The following is a 22,824-nucleotide window of genomic DNA, read 5'->3' as shown; positions in this document are numbered from 1 at the left end:
TAGAGTTAACCGATTTTAGAAATTATCCATCCTACCTTCTAATTTTACAGATGCATACTCTAAGAGTCAAAGAGGTCTCAGTTTTTAAAGAAGAACTAGAACTTGAGAGCTTAACATCTAGCTAATAGCGCTTTGTACTATGTGACATTTCCAAAAGAATCAGTGAAGATACTGGCAAATATAAATCTTAACCTAGAAGAGGAAATTATTTTATTTACAGAGGAGATAAGTCGTATTACACAAACACACACACACACACACATAAACTCATTCATTTGATAGGTATGCTTTAGACCCTGAACACTCAACTTTCGTATTATCTCAACCTAAAACCTCAAATATCCCCAAATGTTACTCAAGCATACCTTGATTCACCCAACGCCTTCAGTTCAAATTTTCCATTAAATATGCACCACAATACCACCTTCAATTTTTTCAAGCTGGAATACTATTATATGTTCCTGTAGCACATGCCACAGGATTCTGAGCTGCAAACAAGAAAACGGGAATGAAACTTGTTTGTATTTCTATGAAATGTTTCTTCCTTTCAAGATTTTTTGCCAGAACTGCAGCTTTATTAGAATTTGGCAGGATTCATTCAAGAGATCAACTGTCCTATAAATGGAAAAGTTTCTCCTGGCTTTCTAACTTTTGCATGTGCACACATGTATAACTATTACATTCCCTAAAATAATCCTTCACATACCTCTTAGTGACTTCCAATTATCTTTTAATTTACTTATAAAAGTCCAAATATGTTGCCCCATCACTTTGATTCTTTAAATTGCTATCAGGATCTTTTGGATATGCTTTTATTTCTCTAGAAGAATGCTCTTAAAATACTAAGTGTTCCTAAACTGTTTATAGGTCAAATTAGATCCATATTATTTTTCAAGTAATGCTAACATTTTTAGAAATAATTGTACTATAAATATTTATACATCATAATCCTTAGGGTCCTAAAAACAATACCTTTTCCTCTATTTCCCACATTGTAGTTGTATTTAGGACTGGAGGAAAACAGAAGTTCTACTCTCAGGAATAGCATTCAGAGTTATCTTTCTTTTTCCATTCCTAGGTGTTCTGCCTGACTATTGGTACTTTGAATATTACATAAAATATAATAAAACATAATGCTGTATTATAGATGACAAAGAATCTGAATCTGATATTTTATATTCAGTTATCACTCAAGATCAAAGTTGAATTAGTGAATGCATACTAAATTGAATAGTTTGAGCACCAGTTCATTCCGTTCTACACTAAATAATGGGAATACTATACGTTATCCTAATGAATCTCCAACATAGACCTCTTAGAGTACAGATAAGAAAAAAGGAAGGAAATATTAACCTTAATTATATGTGACATCCCCCTGCAACCTCTTTTCAAACATATTATGAAACTCACTAGCTAACAAAAAAAAATGACAAAGGGACCTCAGGAGAGGAGTGAAAAAAAAGTCTTTGGACTTTGAAAACCATTGCCCAACAAACACTGGCCCAGGGCAAATAACCAAAGGAAGAATTGTAGGCAAACAAATAATACTTTAACTCTGCAATTAGAATAAAAGTGTTTCAGAACTTTGTCAAGCAACCTAATTAACTGTGACTGAAAAATTAATAGTATAATAAAGTATTACTTTTTCATCTTGTGTTCTCTTAGGTTAAGGAATATTTCTCATTTTCAGTGTCATATTTCTTTTTCATTAGGATGTTCTTTTATTAGATAAATATAAAATAGTTTAAAATGATATGTGAAAGATCTTATGTAAAAGTTTCACAACCAGTGTTCAAACAACCTATCTCCCTGGCATTTCAATTGTACTTAATATAAAAACAAAAACAAAAACAAAAAAACAAAGGCAAACTCAGTACTAATGTAAACACTGACAACATTCTGAAATAAATTTTGATTCAAAATATGACAAGAAAACATGATTTGGATCTACCTCTTCTTTTACTCGTACACTAAGAAATTAACAACAGGCAACACAGGTTAACTCTTTCCCTTCTTTCCTTGAAAATGTTCCTGAAGCCCTGAATGAGAGGACACATCCTTTATAAAATTGCTGCTCAGTGTCCCAATTGATCTAACTCCCTTAAACTGCCAATATCAAAATCATACAAGGCTCTGAGGCTTTTTTTTTTTTTTTGGCTCTATGCAGTGAATTTCATTTCTTCTCTATTACACTTACTCTCAATGCAACTGATCCTTAGGTTTCAATGTGACAGAATTGATTGGGAAAGGTAGGGGAACCAAGAGTGCATAGGACATAATGAAACCCTATGCATCTCCACAATGAGAAATATTAAAGTGGAGCTACACATACATTTTTAAGAAAGATCATATCTTCTGTTTTTTAACATTTTCTTTTCTAAAACACACTTTCTTTCAAAGATGTGAAGAGCAGAAATAGAAACGCTGTTACATATGAAAGTTTCAACGGATTTGCTGCCAGCAGCTTTTCTTTATAGTGTTCCTCTTACCTACACTATGTGTTGGCACTGGCAGGTAGCCCTAATTCGTTAGTAGCCAAATTATTTTTGTCCCTGAAGTACGAGAAATCTCCATAGCACATGAATGAGACATGGTTTACTAGTTTACACACATTTTATAACTCCAAGAAACCAAAACTCATTCACAAATGCTTTCATTTCAGCAAAGAGAAGGGCCACAGAATATCAGAGATACCCACTTTGAATTCCTGGTCCCCATTGTCCATGAGAAAGTGAAGAGAAAAAAAAAATCTCTTTAACTTCAATAAAGAACTTTGATCCTTAATGCAAGAAAAATAAACAGCTTTCTGTTCACCACACTCCACATTTCATTTAAGTCAAAACATTTCAGTACAAGGCATTAAGAAAAAACGTCATTTAGTAATAAACCTAAATGTCTCCAGATAAAAATTCATCACGACGGCATAGTAGGTTTAGATAATGTGGTTCATAATAACCAGCATCCTCATATTGCATGATCATCAGATACATTTTTACGCTGCTGTACCACCTTCACTAAGTTACAGAGAAAAATAATAAGAAATAAGCAACACTTAGAAAGAAACACATAACACAAAAATGCTGATTTAGCCACAGCAAAACAAATCTCTCAATTTTAAGGCAAGACAAAAGTAAATGCATTAACACTAGAGAGCCAAGTGACTAAAATGTTACTTAGATAAAAGAGAGGTTTGAAATACAATAAGCCGAGTTCAGGTTTGAATTGATTTAAGGTTTGACACTGATTTCAAATGTCTATGAACATCTACAAGCTTTTGTTTTAAATTTTCCTTCTGTCATGTTTTATGGGCAAAAACTCCTTAAACTATCTTGTAATAGATTAATTACTTTCAAGCTGGGTGACAAAAGGGCATAATGACCGGAAAATGATACAAAAGAAACAAAAAACGCATGTTAACAAGTTTATCAACAAACCTGGGTAATTCTCATGAAGTACAGATTAAGGTTCAGTGGTTCCAAACTGGCAGCATTCAAATTGGGTTCATATTTGGGTTTTTTGTTTTGTTTGTTTTTTTAAACCACCTGTCCTAAAACGACATTGTTTATGCTAATTATCTTTGTTTATGCCACAATTCTGTTTGTTTACTACATTCTTTTAAAATACCATATCCCTATAAGCAGTTCTCACCAGAATTCTTCTAAATCTTGTTTCGGTCTGGTCCTTCTCGGCAGCCCACTGAGCAGAATGCAGCTCTACAATGAAGGCGCAAGAGCTGGGAACAACTTTGAGTCTCTGACTCCTCAGGCTGGCAAAGGGAGGGAGTACTGCTGAGGTTTTACTCTCAGGATCCAAGGGAAAAGGATACTGAATGTGGAGAAATGCAACACCCCCCTATTGGACAAGCAAAACCATACGCCACAATATCTCCAGAGAAGATGTGTGAACTCTCAATTAGTAAGTAAAGAAAAGAATAGACAACACTAAAAGAAAGAAAGAACAGCTTCCAAACTGCAGGAGAAAACACAGAGGTCAGAAAGAATAAGAAGGTCTTCTCCTGAACCACTCTCAGTTCCTGATCATAATGAAGGAATATGTGGCATTCTCCTACAGCATGTCAAATTTAAATTTTTTCCCACTCTAGCAATATCACTTGATCCTGTTTATCTACATAGCAATCAAATTTCACATTTAATACAAATGATGACGCTATCAATCAATGAAAGAGAAGGAAGGAGAGAATGAGTGAAGAAAGGAAGACTTTGTTATGTTTTTGTCCATTTGTTGTTCAAGAAAATTTTTCATTAGGAAGGAGATATTTCATGGTTTGGTTAAACCTTTGAAAATCTTTTTATCTTACTGCCATCATCTGAATCACAGACCTGGCATATTGGAACTATACGTGAGTTAGTAGTACAAGAGAAAAACTTAGATTAGTTTCTTTCCCAGGCTGTTGGATAACCCCATTGAAATTATAAATGAATAACAAATTATGAAAGAAAACAAAACTCATCAGTTATACTTATGTCACTAATCTATAAAAAGGGAGGTATTCAGCCTACATAATGCACATCTGCATTATACAATATACTCATTAGGTTGCTGAAGAATTGATAGTGGAGAGAAAACAGACAATAAAAATCAGCCTTTACCCATGAATGTAATTTTGCTTTCTAAATGCATTAGGAGTGTAATCCATATGAAATAGTTTCCAACTCTGTGGAGGACTAATGTGCTAAAGAATCAGAACAGGTCTTATTATTTGCCTCTCATGTATGATGCGTATACAAGATTTTTGTCAAAAGCTCCCTAAGAACAGGTAAATACTTTAACATGTGCTTATTATATTTGAGAAACATAAGATAAGAACACACCAACATGTGAAGTAATCATAATATTTGCACATTTCTGTGTCTATCAAACCTGCTAAACACTGAGCAGTACACAATGTCACCTGACATTTAACCCTTAATTGTTCTTGGTAATCAGTCAGGTCTCCTGCCAAGTCTTCAGGACAGTATTCCAGCATGAGAGTGATAGAAAGGTGGCTTATGGACTGCCTCATGCAAGCTGCATTCCAAACCCATGTCTTAGCTCAGTTAGCTTGCAAATTATTGACATGGTAATTAAAATCTATATTCAGTTGTAGACATCGTCTCCTCCACAAAGTAGTAGTAAATAAAAAATAAATAAAATTATCAAAGCCTATGAGAACATCCTGAAAACGTAATATCAAACTTAACAGGTTTACAGTTGCCATTAGGTGACAGAATGTGGACAGATAACTTTTCTGTGATTCACACCTAGAGTGTGCCTGCTAACCTGAATGTACTTATCACTCATGAGCACAATGGATTTTTTTTTGTTGTTGTTAAAGTTTTAATTAAGCAAAATATATCTGTGTCATAAATATTTCATGACTATGGTCAAACTTTAGGTAACTAAAATACCACTAATGTCAGAGAGTAGTTTTTTGCAAATGTCTAGCAGTAGCTTTTCATGGGAATTTTATGAATTAGTTTGTAACAGCACCTGATGTATATTTCTTTCTTCAGAAAAACACTGAAAAGTTTCCTAATAAGAAAAAAATTATTTAGTCAGCATGACCAGAAATAAATTTGATGGAAATGTGAAGTAAATAAGTTAATTTTTATTGCAGAAGGTTTTACTATTGTAGTGTTCCTTTCAACATGTAGAAAATCTGCTGTCTGTTGTCTGCACCAATTTGGGAGAAGCAATCAAATAGGTGATACTAACAACCTAATTTGCATAATCGCACTACTTTCAATCCCAACTTTTTTTCTCCTTTCTAGACATTATCAGAACTGTCTTCTTAAGCAATCGTCTTACACTTGCTATTTAAGTTTCTAACATAAAGCAATTAGAAACTGTAACGAGTAGCTTAGACACAAAACTATTATATTACAACCAAAGAGGACAGATAAAATTAAAAGTAAAGAAATAGAACATGGAGAAACTATCAAAAATGGACATTTTTACTTATCATGAACAAACTAATACTGACATTTAAGGCAAACATTTTCTTTTCATCCTTGAAATATCAAAAAGTAGGTGACATTCTCAAAGGAAAACCTTAAGTCACAATTTTTCATTATTTACTTTCAGTTAAATATATAAATTTATTGACTTCTTTTAAAAATTTGGGGAGACTTCGGGCGTTCATTCTAATGATGCTATTATTCACATTTAGACCATGTTGCCAGCTATGTTTCCTTTAAACGGTAAAATGTAGAAGACTTTCCTTACAAATAATTTTTTAGAATAAATACACCCATTTGCTTCCCACCTGGGAATTGTGTTTTTCAGTAATCATAATCAGTTTATCACAAGTATGCTTGAAAATAAAAATATTTCAAGTTCTTTACCTTTTAGAATCACTGTTCTATTTGCACTACCTCCTGCATATTTTTAACAGACAATGAAATTGTTACTACTTCTTAAGTATTTAACAACTGCTTATTAGTCTGAGAGTACTGACCACATTCATTTCTAGGGATGAGAATACAGACATATACAAATCTAAATCCAAATTTTGATCCTGATATTTAAGTTTTGAATATTCCTTAAAGTTCAAATAGTCTACAGGCTGGGAAGAATAAAAGATGGACAAGACTCTACCAATGAAATTAGTAAAAATGATCACATAAAACTTTTACAGTACATGAACCCTAAGCAATTTATTATGTCCTCTAGAACAAAGTTCTCTATTTCACAAAGAAATTTAGAAGTCTTCTTTTAGATTTCTAAGTTTAAGTGGAAAATTCATCTATAGCAAATGATCCAATCGAATAAAAATTAACAGTCAATAGAAATGACCTATTTATTCAATGAAAGTTGCAAATAGTTGAAAAGGCAAAAAATCTAATTATATTTGATAGTTTAGTTACATCATAAATACCTCCTTTGGAGAATATAAATATTCAATATTGTGTCTACATGATATACTGTATCATGCATGGGTGCCTATAGAGACACTCACCCGTACAAATTCAATGTAAACAAATAGTAATGATTTGCTGAGATCTTTGTATGTATTACCAATTACAACCACAGGGGAAATTATTAAGGAACGTTATATTGTATGACATTTTTCAGAATTATTTTAGCTACAAATATTTCTAAATATGATAGTCATACTAACAACCCTATTGATTATCACTTGCTTATTTAATTAGCTAGTTAGAAAAGCATGCCTCTGGGTGAAAAAAAAAAAATGAAATTCCCACCAGGAGGAAAAAAGATGTTAACAGATTTGAGCATCAGAATAGGAAAGGGAAAAGTTTAGTTTAAAAAGAGATAAGTGAAAACAAAATACAAATAAAGTTCACAGCAGGAAGCTTGCCTATATAGAGAAATAGGCTACAGCCTGTTAATATGTAACTACCTTTTTATAAGTACAATCTGTTAACAGGCTTACAAATCAGTCTCAGAGTTGTATTTGCAAAAAGCATAAATAGAATTAAAGAATATTATCATTTAAGTGCTACTCTGTGCATTCTAGAAAACTTAACTGTGTTAAATTAGCAAATCGCTACATTAGGTAATGTATAGCATGTTCCACTATGAATAACTTCAACATCTACCTATGAAATGAGGCTATATTTGCAAATAAAAGCTCACTAATTAAAGAGTTAATATATAGAAGTGAAAATTTTAATTCAAAACTGTTAAGAAAGCTCAAACATTCGCTGGAATTATCTAGTAAAGATGCACTTTAATTATAAAAAAACACAGAAGAAATCACAGAAAGATGACAGCACTGAAGTATATGTGTTGGCGATTTTACTTTCTTCCCTGATTTGATACTGGCTTTTCTAATATGTGACCACATTCAAGCGTTACTTTATCCTCAATACTCTTTTTCTCTTCCATTGCTTCACTTCTAGAATGTTTTAATCTTTGTCCTTTCTTTTTTCGTCTTTTCATATCAAATTCAGTCGTTTGAGCGATGAACAGCTTGACTTAGCATATTTTTAACCAGCTGGTCTAGCACCTAGCTTGCATTGCATAGTCAGATACAACAAATGTTTATACAGAAGGTAGCTTTCATGAAAATGAAAAAAAGCCTGGGTATCATGCATCCTGGCTTTTTTTAGCTTTTTTTTTTTAATTCACCATACAGAATACAAAGTTTGAATTCTTTTTAATGGCAAACAAAATTCTATTTATAGTTCAAAAAAATGAACTTATGCTGGGATAAGAACTCAAATTTAAAAATTGCAATGTGTACTTATAGGAACATTAAGAGGGCTAAAATTCTTTCGAAGCCCTGCTTTACTTGCAACAACATCAAATAAAAGGATGTTGCAGATATTTCTCTAAATAGGAGCAACTTAATTACAAATACACTATTCCCATCATAGCAAAAGGGGAAAATACAGTAAATTAAAATTCAGTTAAGACAGCTAACACAAAAAGTGGCCACTAAAACTTAGAAAGGGAAAAGCTCCATTTACCCCCTTTTCGCCCCTATTTTTGACACTTACGGAGTAATCCAATATAGCGATGATGTTAAATTTTCTTTGGGGGGAAAAATGCTCTCTTATATCAACAAAAGGTCATGTGCTTTACTGAGCAGCTTCCAAAGTTTTACGGAAGGATCAAATAGGAACTTATAGCCTCCGTTTAAAGCACCACTAAAACCTTCTGTCACCCTAGAAATTACATGAGACAGAGATGCTGAAAATGGTAACATTCTGCACAAAAGCGTTTTTAAAAGGTGGGGAGAAAACAATCAATGAAGGAAGAAAGTAAGAGAGTGAATGAGAAAGAGAAGCAGCGAGTTGGGGAGAGAGAGAGATGCTTAAGGTTCATTTAATTTGCTGTTATAGGACGCAACCTAAAAACATTAGCAGAAATCTCGGAGACTTTGCAAATCAGTTCAGTTTGGTCCGGGCAATCACAACAAAAAATCAGCTAACAAGATCGCAGAAGCTCTAGCTAAAAGCTTCCCTAACAAACACGTTTTGGGGGAGCATCTTCCAATGATTCAGAGACTACTGTAAAATGGGAGAGTTGTACTTCAATATATTAGGGGGAAAAAACTGTACTCACCTTTCAAACTCCTGAGGTAAATCAGGGTCAGTAAGCATGCTGGAAAAGCACAATTTCCCTTTGTCACAGCAGCCACCTATGATCGTCTCCAACTGAACCTGTCAAGTGAGTCCAAACCTTCTAAACCAATTGATTTTCTCTCTCTCTCTCTTCCCCCCCTCCCTCCCTCCCTCTCTCTCTCCCTCTCTCTCTCTGTCTCTCTCTCTCTCTCTCTCTCTCTTTCTCCCCCCCTCCTTCCCCTCCTCTCTCTCTCCTAGGACTCCTTGACCAGTCTCTTAAAGGGGTAGTGCACTTCCAGCAACGGAGTCTGGCTGCTCCCCCCTCCGCGGAGCCACACGCTCCGGCTGCAAGGCTCTAGACAACCTCAGGGTGCCTGTCCTTTCCTTTTAATTCTCTCTTCTAGACATCACTGAATGTGAGAAGTCAACTCATTTAACACGTCTCCCATACTCTGTCTTCTAAATCATAAAACTCACACACACACACACGCGTAACAGTATGATTTTTGTAAAACGTATTTGCTACTGATTAAAAACCTAGTCTATATAATAACAGAAGCTCGATTAAACTGCATTTATTAACTAATTAAGCAAAAAATTTAAATGTTAGTAATAGCATTTTTACACAAAGAATTGTTATTCCTTCTCACCCTTTTCTAGGCTCTCTCCGTTCACACAGGGAAATACACGCACACACACACACACACACACACTCACACACACACAACAATCAGGCATTGTTCTGAGGGAAGAAAAGCAACTTTGACAGATTGAAATATAGCAGAGGCCCCTTCAAGGAAACCTGTAAACAACTTGTCACTCACTCTGCCGGTCTCCCTGTTAGCTCGTGCTTTCCGCAAAGTGGTGCGAACGTCCTGGCAACCCGACCAAAGTTTCCTCAGCTCTAAACTCCATAAAACACGACGTGCGATGTGGAGGGGAATAGGTATCCACATGCCAAAATAACATACACGAGCGAACAAAAACCCAAAACGAAATCAAAACATAAAAACAAAAAGACGGTACTAACAAACTGTCCTGTTTGGGATCGCTGGGGAGGTCAGGAGTAGGAAGCGCTCCCCTGGCTGTGGACCTCTTTAATTTCCTCTGCCCAGGCAGCCACAGATAACAAGGTGGACAAACTATGGCTTTACAGATTCTAAGCTGGCTGGCAAGGCACAGCCTCCATAGCAGCTCCAATTATCTAGATAAAAATCTGGCAGGCGAGAAAGGTAATCAGGTAATGTACCTTTGACATGAAATGACAGAGGCACATACACACACAGAGAGAGACACTTACACAGACATGCATGCAGAGATGGTGGCTGCCCCGTGCACCGCAGCATCTGGTCAGGGAGTAGGCACACACTCACCAACACGAGATAGTGTGCATTCTTCACACACGCATGCACACACACACACACTCAGTCACTCACACACGCTCTCCACTCCTACTGGGAGGGTTCATTCTGCACAAAAGGCTACATTACAGAGCCCGCCCCAATAAGGGAAAGAGAGGAAAAAAAAGCCTTCCATTGTTGAGAGGGCAGGTCAGTTGATTAGATTTTCTGTGGAGAATTCCACGAGGAAATTCCCTTCAAAGCCGAAGTGATTAACTGGGGGCTATTCTGGAAATGGAGCAGACAATGGCTCAATAGTCTGTACAGCCAATGTCCAGGCTGGCACTGAACTCACTTAAAAAAAAAAATAAAAGCCAGACTCCCTGTTCTTTTCCACACATTCCTCCCCACCAACCCCCTCCACTCCTTCCAACTTCCCCTCCCAATTCCTTTTATTTTGCAGCTGGACAACATTAAGGGCCTTTAAAACCACAAGGGTTGACCCCACGGCAGTTTGATTAGGTCCCACTTTTTTTTCTGGAGACAGGCAGACAGTAAGTTTACTTTTTTAGACATTCACAAAAATACATCATACACATATTCCCAAGAGAAAAAAATCAATTATTAACTTACATTAGTAAATTTATTCTTCATTCAAAGCTTATAAATTTTTGGACAAGTTGATAATAACTTAATATTTGATTCTATCATCAGGAGGTGTTCTAAAAATACATATACACACACACACACACACACACACTACAAAATCAATGTGGAATAAGATTTAAGCATGTCACTATGGAGTTAAGACACTAACAAAAACATAGAACTATGACCCACCCTGAAAAAGCTGTTAACAAGGGATATGGCAAAAATGACTTGATGCTGACATGATTTTCACTTTCAACAGTTGGGGAAGGGGGGAAGAATATTACTCACTATTCTTTCTTGTTGTTAGTCTCAAATTGTTTTTCGTTACAGCAACAACCTACTCCCACATAGAAAAATGAAAAAATTGTTACATTTATTTTAAATCTCTGTTTTTTCAGCCCTTAAGGGACCTGCGATCTAATACGCTCTAATTGACAATGTATACAAAAATTACATTTTTCTTCATTTGTTAATGGTGGTTATGAGAATTAGGGTATAGTAGCTGCAAAGCTATATACACTTTCAAAAATATTTAAAATTTTTTTCCTAACTAGGAAAAATCTTGCTTATCTTATATCAATAGAGGAAAAAAAGTGAAGAAGGAGGATGGGTGAGTTACAGGGAGCCATGGGAGCTGGAGTCAGGAAGAGGAGGAGGCGGGAGGAGAGGACGCAGAGAGAGCACAAGAAGGAGACATAGTGGCAGCATAAAGATAGAAACAAAGATAATGGCCATAAGGCAGGATGCTGAGATCCGTATGGTCCCAGCTGCTGTCTTGCTACAGCTACTACCTCTGGTTGTTTCTTTGAAACTCTAATCTAGAAGGTCACCAGAGCAGGTAAGAAAGAGCATAAGTGTTTGAGGCCAACTATAGTATAAAGAAAAGATACTCATATTAGAATCTTCCTTATATTTGATTTTGATTTTATTGGCACTTAATATATGTGTACATATGTACATATGCCAAATAAACACAAAGAATATGTAAGAGAACGTTAAATGGTTTGAAAGTTAGTTTTTTGATTTCAATATATTCTGCAAACATTACTGTAGCCATTCAAAAACAAATTATTTCTTGCACAATCATCTATGCTGAAGGAGTTGAAATGGACTAGGAATTAGACAGAAAATTTGCCAAAGAATGATCACCCTAATAATGATAATTTGAACTAATGGAACTCTAAGATCATAAGGAATTTTGTTCACATAAATTAGCTCATGGATCTTACACAGAGTAGAAAGGGGTAGGTATGTATTTCCCTAATTTTCCCACTGTTCAACTTGGGCAAACAGAATTCAAAGTCATTCAACTGGTTAGTAGCCCATTTGTTACTTGAAGACACTTCTATCTATTTCACTTGTGACACCATAATACAGAATAAACTGATCCTCCAGAATTTATAGTTCGATGAAAATCCCAAGATGGTACTCATACTTTAAGTGACCTGAAAGGCTTTCAGGTAATTGTTATAAAAAATAAAATTTATAAAAGCTGTCATTAAGCTAATACTGTATATGATGGTTTAATTGAATAAATATTTTAAAATGTACCTCTCTAAGCCATAAAAGTTTTCTTTCATTTGAATCCTATATTGAAAATTAGCATTTCTGTCAGACTTTAGAATATCAGCAGAAGGAAAGACTGTTCCAAAATGTTTTGGTTAAATTTTGCCATGGGTTGTTTCATAGAATGATCAAAATGATCCAACCAATACAATATTAAAATACTGTTAATTGAATCTTTTAAATTTTGCATTAAACGTTAAAATGTTTAAATATTAAATGTGTCCATGACTAGCACATATATCAAACCCAAATTCTTTTTCAATTATCAGAAAAGCTTAAGATATTCAATTGACTATAGATATTATTTACATCACAACTAATACCCCAATGTGATGTTTGTTAAGCTTTCAAAATATATCTGGGTTGAGACATACTTCTGCATTCACTTAACATCTATTAAATGCTGACCAATATGTTAAGTGCTATGGCTTTAACAAAAGAATTAAAAAAAGTTATAACAATTCTAATTATATATATATGTATGTAAAACCAAATTTCAAATCAATTTTTTAGTATTCAAGCCTTCTGAGGCAGATGTAGTGAGAAAAGTTAACGCGAAAATAAAAAAGCAAATGAACAAAAAGTAGTGCTAATAACTTAACTGAATAATACATAAAATGGTAAATAAGTATGATCTACAAGCACAGATACACAAATAAAATATATTTTCAGAGATGACCAAAGTACAATAGAAACCCAATAAAAGTTTTACATTGAATGAGTCTTTTTGACACTGCTGCAGCAGTATTATGGAAAATGGAATGAACATGAAAAAGTATGCTTTTGAGCTCATGTTGTTTCCACTGCAGATATAAAAAGGGGATTGACACAGGCTAAGGAATATAAGATATGCTAGAGAACACTGCTGGAAAATTCTCAAAGAGACTATCAGGAACTTTTAAAATCACAAACAAGTTATTTTCAAATTTAACCCCTTTTCAGGTATAGTTTCCAGCATGCATTTCTACTATTTGTCCTCATTTTAAAAGGATATATTTTCATTCCTCTATTTTAGATTAGAATCATTAAATATCTTCTATTTTAATATCTGAAATAAAAATATGTGGTCATAGGTGCAAATTACACTTTCATATTTGATATGAATTCCTACCATCAAGCTAGTTTTCACATCTCATAGAATTTGAAAAACTTATTTTGAGAAATAAAACTCTTAATATTATAATCACAATGAATTTAAAGCATATCAGTGTCAGACAATACTAACATTTTATTGCCTTAAGATGACACAATGGGCATTAAAAAAAATGCCTTTTGCCTGCACTGTTATTTACTTTGTCACAAAAAATTAAAATTAAATAGAGGACACTTCCTCTTTCGAAAGAAAGAAAGAAAGAAAGAAAGAAAGAAAGAAAGAAAGAAAGAAAAGAAAAGAAAAGAAAGAAAGAAACTTCCAACCAATGTACATCTGTGAGTCATTCACCAGATGCCTGGTGAGCTCACTATTGACCTATCACATGTAGCTTAAAACTCTTAGACTAGTGTCTTGTAATAGTGGACCTCTTCAAAAAATGTCTTAGGCATTCTATAGCCTATCTTCTTTTTTAAAGACCTAAAATTCAGTTCCCCATAATACCTGTATGCCAAGGAACTGGTACACAATAGCCTACAAATTCAAGGCTTTTCTAACTTCATATTCTTTCTAATGTCAGTTGGTTAGAATACACAGATGAATTGTTCTCAGATTGCATATTTGAAGAAATAGTGTTCTTCAGAAACTCCTTCACCTTAGAAACTCTAGTTTCATACTTCTCTCAAAGAAATGATGTCATTTCCAGTAACCGCTTTCACTGTTTGATCTTATGATTTATCTTCGTATTCAGAATAACTTGAAATAATTTTAAATAAAAGCTTTTATTTTATGAGGAATTTCTATCTATACGATACATAATAAAAGACATTATCTCATTTAATAGTCAAAACAACTAAATGCGACATGTAGACTTATCCCAATTACGAACGAGGAAGTCCCAAAACTAGTAAGTGCAGGGCTGGAGAACATCGAAATTATTAATATGCCCTATTTCCTGCATAGTTTTTAAAGGCAATGAATTTTAGTTCATCTCAAATACAGCATAATGGCAATTAAGTATAGAGTACACAGGAAAGTGCTTTATAAGTATGTTTCTATGGTAACCAAATGCCCAAATTTTGGACAAAGTTAGGATGAGCAATGACTGTCCCACTTTCACAAATAACATAAAAGATAGTTCATTCACACAATTAAAACAGAGAAGAATAGTATTATCTCATTTGTAGTGATAACAATCACCAGAACTAGCACTACTCTTCACGTAATTTGGCTCTATTTTTAAGAATAATTTCTAAAATAGGTTTCCAGGCCTAATATGTTTACAAGTTTTACAATCTCAGGTAAAACCCAGAGGCCAATGTTCTGGTCCCTACGCAACTCCTTTGCAACGGAATTTCTGTCTTATAGAAAGAATCAATTATTTCAGGCAAAGGTTGTCAATTAGGAAAATAAGACCTACTGAATTTATGCTTTTCAATTTATTTTTTTGCTCTGTCCACTATCAACTCTCCTTGTGATACATCGTGATGTCTAATGGTTTGTTCACTTATGAAGATGAAAATGATGTAACTCAATCACCCTCGTAGTAAAAATCAGAAGGTTTCTTTTGAGTAAAAAAAATCCATATAATCCATAAGAAGAAAAATCATTCAAATGGGACCATACAAATAAAAGTGCTCTTGGCCTTCAAACTTTCTGCATTGTAATTTTTCAACCTGGAAAGTAATTCAGGGAACATCCTGCAAGACATTTTACCTAGAGGTAGCAGCAAAGTGACAAGTGGCTCCATTATTTTGCTACAATGTAGTTTTGTTAGGTAGCATTCTTGTTAGGTAATGTCTATAAAATATTTTAGTACACATCATTCAGAGAGGTTTTCCCACCATGAATGTACACATTTCATTTTATTAACTAATCAGAGGAGAAATGAGTTAAAACTGAGGAAAGTACGAAAATGTTTGAAAAATTTCCTTCATTTTTAAGTTGACTACATTTGTCTATTCTCCATATTCTCCTTTGCTTGTATACTAAGTGAATGACGAATCTTATTCATAGTAAATGAAAATGTTGCCTATTAACAATGTTCCATCTACTTGTATCTAGCACAGTATAGTGGAAGAAATTATGGCTAAACTGAAAGTTAGGAAACCTGTGCTCTAAGGCAGGGATCCCCAACCCCCAAGGCCAGTACTGGTCCATGTCCTGTTATGAACCAGGACACACAGCAGGAGCTGAACAGCGGGCATTATCACCAGAGCTCTGCCTCCTGTCAGATCAGAGGCAGCATTAGATTATCATAGGAATGCAAACCTTATTGTGAACTGAGCATGTGAGGGATCTACATGGCACGCTTCTTATGAGAATCTAATGCCTGATGATCTGAGGTCGAACCATTTAATCTCAATGCCATACTCCCACCTCACCTAACCCCTCCCACCCCCATGGAAAAATTGTCTTTCATGAAACTGGTCCCTGGTGCTAAAATGGTTGGGGACCGCTGCTCTAAGGGAGCCTCTACTACTCCTTCCTTATTAATGGCATGGTCTTGTCTAAGTTTTTTTTAAGGGGAGGGGGACAGAGTCTCACTTTGTCACCCAGGCTGGATGTGCAGTGGTGTGATCTCAGCTCACTGCAACCTCCACCTTCTGGGTTCAAGTGATTCTCCTGCCTCAGCCTCCTGAGTAGCTTGGATTACAGACACATGCCACCACACTCAGCTAATTTTTGTCTCTATGATGGCCAGGCTGATCTCAAACTCCTGACCTCAGGTGATCTGCCCAGCTCAGCCTCCCGAAATGCTGGGATTAATTACAGGCGTGAGCCACCATGTCCGGCCATTGCCTAAGTTTTTAATGTCTCAGAGAACGTGATTTCTAAGGTCCCTTTCAATTATAAACTTCTGTTTCTATAATCTCTTCTTTGATAAATCAATTTATCATTTCAAAAACAAAATTTCTTGCCTTCCTCAGTTAAGTCCTTCTTTACAGTTTTAAGACTATTACTTGTAGTTGACAGTGTATTTTGGCCTTTTAAACTATGGCATAATTCTACATTCATACAACAATATAAGACAGTGAGGAAAATAAACTCTTATTAATTAAAGTTAATTTATATAAGTTCATTTAAATTAAAATGACCAGGATAACTTAATTGGTCCCCAAAAAATGATGTTTTCAAAACTGATTTTATGACTAAGTTCATCTATTTGTGATTCTGAAAAAATTTTGTGCCTGAGATTTTAGTTTCTCTAAGTACAATTATATTTATTAGCATTACTTAATTCAGTGAAATAATTAAAAGCAGTTTAGTCTCTTACTACTGTAAATACCTCACGTGTGTGATGGGACTGTGATTGGTGTAAGGGGGAATAAATACAAGGGTTTTTGTCTCTATCAAAAATTTCAAAATATCAAATGACAAGTTCAAAAGCAAACTAAAAAGTTGTAATGTTAGAAATCCTGACAGGCAAACTGTGTTCAAGAAAACCTAGTTGTTATAATGCATTTTGTGGACACTCAGAAGAGCTGCTTCCGTAAAGACAACTTGCTTTTTTCATGCTGTTGTTAATAAAATGACTTACTGCCACAATTTAGAAAATAATTCAGAAGGACTATGCACAGGATGAAAATATAATGTAGGCATTACCAAATGAATGTATTCATTCAATTACTCAACAAGCATTTATAGAATCTTAAATTTATACCCATATTTTAAATCATCTATATATTAAAATCTTAATGTATAAACTGCATATTTTCATAAATAAGAAAAAAGATAAATTAACGTTTGTAATTTGCCCTGATGCTGAAGAACTGCTTGGGTATCAAATGGTATATTACTATTTGAAAAGCACCTAATTGTTAATACCCCTAAATAAATCATGGGTCTGTAATCAGAAATATTTATTTTTAAATCTTGCATAGAGTCAAAGTGTAGACTAGAAAACTATAAGCATTTGTAAAATATGCCAGTATCCTAAGCACATCTTAAAAAAATAAAAACATATATCTAAGGTCATCAATACTCTTCCTGGTATGGAAACCCAACTTCGGATTTACTCAGTTTTCATAACTGGGCCATTATTCTTAATCTTACTAAACAAATCAACTTAATAAGCATTGTTCTTATATTGAGTGTGTGCCCTGAATTTTATGAGGCATACTGAGAAAAAAGGAAAGAATCAATACACTTAATGGTTTTTTTCTGACCATCTTTTCTAGGCAGAGTAATCTCATAAAAGGTAGAAATGCAAAAATAAACTTTTTTCACGGAATTATGACCTAATTCAGTATACAGACATCCTAGTCTGCTTCATAAAGAATTATCAAGTTCTTATAACTAGAAATCAATAATTTTCACACACATTATTTTAATTTTTAACAAATCTAAATAAAAATACAAGGACAAAAATTAACTAGCTTCTGATTTCACAACTTGTAAGAGGCAGAAAAACAATCTGAACCAAAGCCTTTTGATTACAAACCTACTGTCTATTTCACTAGGAATTGACACTAGGTTTCTATAAGAAAGCCTATCTAAAATATACAATAAAATGATAAAAGTGTTATTTTATAAACAAAATTATGTGGGGATTTTAAGTAAAAAAAAAAGATATCAAACAGAGATGACTAACTTCTAAACTTTGAGAATTTAGAATTAATTTGTTATACTTAGTAAAATATATATTAACGAATCAATTTAAAACCCCCAGAAGCCCTATGAGAATTTAGAATTACTGTGGGGAACAAAAGTAATACGTAGAAATCAATATCTTTCATATATATGATAACACCCAGTCATTAGAGATAATGGGGAAAAGACCCAATTAGCATTGGTAACATAGACAAAATATCTATGATGAACTCATTCACATACAAGACCTATTTAAAGAAAGCTTTAATACAATACGAAAAGACATACCAAGTTCCTCAATAGGTAGCATCAATGTCATAAAAATATCAATTCTTCCTAATTTAATGTATAAATTTAATGAGTTCAAAATTAAAGTACTATCATATTTAAAGCACTAAATAAATTAATTCCAAATTTATATAAAATTAAACAAGAATAATCAGAAAAATTTTGAAAAAGGAAAAGAATGAGGGCTTAATTTACTAGAAATTAAAACACAATATAGAATCTCAATGAATAAAACAATGTAGTATTGAATGAATTGAAAATACAACGGAATAAAAAGAACATAGAGAAAAAAACTAAACACATAGAGAGAATTTAGTACACACTGTTAGTCAATACTATAGGTGGCATTCAACAAATGCCCTATATGCTCAAATATCTAAACATAAAGAATAGAATCATAAACTATTAGAAGGGAACATGAGAGAACTGAAATATAATCTTAAAGAAGAGAGAGTCTTACTAACAATGGATCAAAATCCACAAGCCATAAAACAAAAGATTATAAATCCAGCTATATAAACACCAAAAACTTGAAAGTGATAAAAGGCATCTATAGAAATAAAAAGACAACAATGACGATATCTAAGGAAAGGGCTACCCCCTCCATGATCTGTAAAGAGCTCTTTGAAATCAATGAGGAAAAAGATCAACAAGTCAATAGTAAAATAAGCAAGCAATATAAATTGTTCAAAGAAAAGGAAATAGAAAGTGTCCTTAAATAGATGAAAGATGCTCACCATCTTCCATTATAATGAAAAATGCAATTTTCAACTACAATATAACAATTTTTTAAATAAACTATCAGCTTGGTAAAATATAAAACCATACAGGAACATTGTATTAGACTATATCATTCATTTCATAATTTGTTTTCTCCCTTGCAATACTTCCCTGCAGATAGAGTTTACTTCCTACACCCATTGACTTTATCTCAGACATAGTACTTGCTTTAGTCAATGCAGTATGTTAATGTTTGATTTGGCTCAGCCACCTTCTCTTATTCTTGCTTTCCACTGTGAAATCAGCATATACCAAGTAGGGGTTAGTCCATCAACCTGGATCCTAGAAGAAAAGAATTGGAGACAAATGGACCCCAGCCACATCCAATCAAGCCAACATGCGTCTGACCCACAGCCAAACCAGAGCCCACATATGTTTACACAAGAAGAAAAAAAGTAAGCCATAGAGAGAGCGGGGTTGTTAACACAGCAAAAGCTTACACACACAGTGTGTTTGTGACCTATGTAAAGTGGCACTCTTATATATTACTAGTATAAATGTATAGTGAAACAAGCTTTATGGATGGCAATTGGGAAATGCCTACCAAAATTACAAATGCAATTCTACTTCTGGTAATTTCTGTTAGAAATATGCTTTCACACATGATATAGGCTTTCACACATGAATCCATGTTATATATATGATATATATTATATATATCATATACATGATATATTATATATGATACATATGATATATATTATATATATTATATATTATATATTATATATAATATATGTATGTATACCATATATAATATATATGTATGTATTATACATATATACATATATACACATATGTATATACATATATGCATATATACACATATGTATATACATATATGCATATATACATGTATATACATATATGATATATTTTATATAATATATATTTTATATATAATATTTTTTATATAATATATATTTTATATATAATATTTTATATATAATATATATATAAAGTCAGTTACCATAAAAGCAAGGGATTGCTAATAACCTGAAGTCCATTAATTAGGGATACAACACCACAATGGAATACTACACAGCTGTTAACAAAAACAAGGAACTTATCTATACAATGATATAAAAAGATATTCAATATATAAATTGATATATATTAAGCAAAAAAAACAAGGTAGGTAACTGAACACCAATTCATATAGTACAACATGTGTAAAAATTAGACATCAAATTTCCTTTTGCTTATGTGTGGGTAAGAAAACTTCAGAAAGGCACACAGAAAACTAAATTAAAATGGTTATAAAGGTTGGAGTAGGTGGAAGTGGGAACTGGACAGATAGGGGACAGGTGTGAGATTAAAACTTTTCACTGCATATATTTTGAACTTTTTATATATTTTATATTTTTTTCTTTATTTTGAATGTAAAGCTAACCTATTATGTTTTTTAAAAGTTAAATATGTATCTAATTAAACTACAAACTATCCAGTGGTTGCCTATCAACTATACATAATGTTCTTCAAATTGAGATCTGCAGACCTCAGATGGCTGTTTTCAGATGCCTGAAAGTTACATTTTTCTTATTAAAACTTTATTTCACCTGTTAGAATGACCAAAATTCTAATTTCTAATGATAATCCTAAATTTATTTTCTTAAAATAGAATTTTAGTTTCTGAAATAAATGTTTAATTGAAATTCAAACACCCTATTGAATATACTATTGAATATAGTCTATAATTTTTTTAAAGAAGTTTGTATAACTCAAGTTTGGGAGGTGAAAATTGACATTATAAATCAAAACTGCTTAAAACATATCATATATGATTGTTCATGCTCTGGCCTGGCCTCCTTATTCAGCCTCATCTCTCCCTATATATCATGAATTTCATGTTCTAGGTACACCAAACTGGTATAGTTGCTGGCACACAGCCTGTTGGCCTGTTGTTTCTTTCCAACAAGCTTTTGTCTGAACTGTGCATTACTCTTGGAATATCTTCCCCCCTTCCCTTCTCCCAATTTATAAGGCTAACATCTACTCATCCTTAAAGATTTGTTGAGGTATCACCCCCTATTGGAATCTTATCCTAATCCATCACCTGTCACTCTTCTTCTGTAATACCCAGTAGAACATAAATTCCCACCACTCACCTATAAGCTATATAAAAAGAAATGCTTCTTTTTTCATTATGGTATCCTCAGGACTATTTCACAGCATTATATGTAGTACCACTGCACTCTTTACCTGAAGAAAAAATCAGAAGACTTCAGGACCCTGTTTGTGTATCCTGGTATTCCTAGGCCATTCCATAATCTGTTTCTCAAGATTAGAATATGCTCTTCCACTTTCAACATTACATGTAAGTTTAAATATTACTTCCTCAAAGAAGAGAGGTTAAAATAGAAGAAACAACATGTAGTGAAGTACCAATGTCCATCGACAACAGCGATGTTATTAACAGAAGTTTGGAAATTGGAAACTTTTGGTGGAAAAAGTGATAAGTTACATTGAATTTCACATAATGGCAGAGCATCTAGTAGAGGTTTCCAACGCAGAGATGGAAATATTACACTGAAGTGTGTAAAAATCTCATTGATATTTTATTTCATGAGTAAAAAAGACTGTGTGAGAAGGTGAGTAAAGCACTAAACTAGAAAGGATAAGAAAGAACAAACACCACAAAGAGTTAAACAAACAAAAAAAAGACCTACTTGAAAAGCCATTAATTTGGACAATTAGATAGTCAGTGGTGACAGAGACTCTTAAAAGACCAGGAGAACAGGGTTCATCTCAGACAAAATGGAACCATAAATTCTATAGCCCTCCCTCACCCCATATAAACCACACACGCAAACACACAGATGCACATACGCACGCTTGCAAATGTTTCATTCCTTTCAATAAGAAAACATAGGGTCTCCACATTAAAAATTATATATTAAAAAGGAACAAATGAAGGCATACTCCAGGAAAAATACACTGATGAAAGAAACAATGCTGAAATTTAAAAATGTCTAAAATATTTGAGAAAAAACAATGGACTAGCCTCTGCTTTCATAACATAACGGACCTCTTTATTAATTTTATAATGGCAATAATCTTGTCAAATACAACTGCCATTCCATTTTTCCATGTGTCCAGATGCTATTTTTGCAATTAGGTAGGCACTGCTATTTTGATTGCATTTAAAGTGATCAAATATGCAATTGCCCACTGTTGTCCTTTTCTTCTAGTATGAACGATTTGAGTCTTATTTTTGATCTAAAAATATTCCATTTACATCTCTTTGTTGATAGATTTTCCTGTTGCTTTATTTCAAGGTACTGTAGAAATCATTAGTGACATTATGCCAAGGGCTGAACTTCATAAGCAACCCGAACATTTTGATTCACTGAAAAAAAACCCACAATTCACTAAAAGAAAATGTAATAATGATCCTGTCCAATTAAAACTGTTAAATTAAATGAATAGAATCTAATGATTTCCCCTTATCATTCTGATATTCTAGAGGCATGGCAGGGGAACA

The 22,824-nt window shown here is 33.5% G+C and overlaps 1 protein-coding gene across 6 annotated transcripts in view; it reads right to left on the bottom strand.

The window, feature by feature from the left end:
• Window positions 1-22,824, bottom strand: part of SOX5 (SRY-box transcription factor 5) — a 753,263-nt gene that overhangs the window by 409,523 nt on the left and 320,916 nt on the right. For 2 of the 6 annotated variants that reach the window (XM_030804391.1, XM_030804394.1), the window contains exon 1: window positions 9,034-9,166. The exons of 3 other annotated variants lie outside the window; for them this stretch is intronic. In XM_030804391.1, the coding sequence (XP_030660251.1) occupies window positions 9,034-9,071 (38 nt within the window). In that variant the 5' untranslated portion in view covers window positions 9,072-9,166. Of the gene's footprint in view, window positions 1-9,033; window positions 9,174-22,824 lie in introns of those variants that run through there. One more of the 6 variants, XM_003265595.4, reaches the window with a different exon arrangement.

Source organism: Nomascus leucogenys, chromosome 23, assembly GCF_006542625.1.
Source record: "Nomascus leucogenys isolate Asia chromosome 23, Asia_NLE_v1, whole genome shotgun sequence".
In the NCBI taxonomy this organism is placed as follows: domain Eukaryota; kingdom Metazoa; phylum Chordata; class Mammalia; order Primates; family Hylobatidae; genus Nomascus; species Nomascus leucogenys.
The sequence above is the reverse complement of the archived record's forward strand: the minus strand, read 5'-3'. Positions and strand labels throughout refer to the sequence as shown.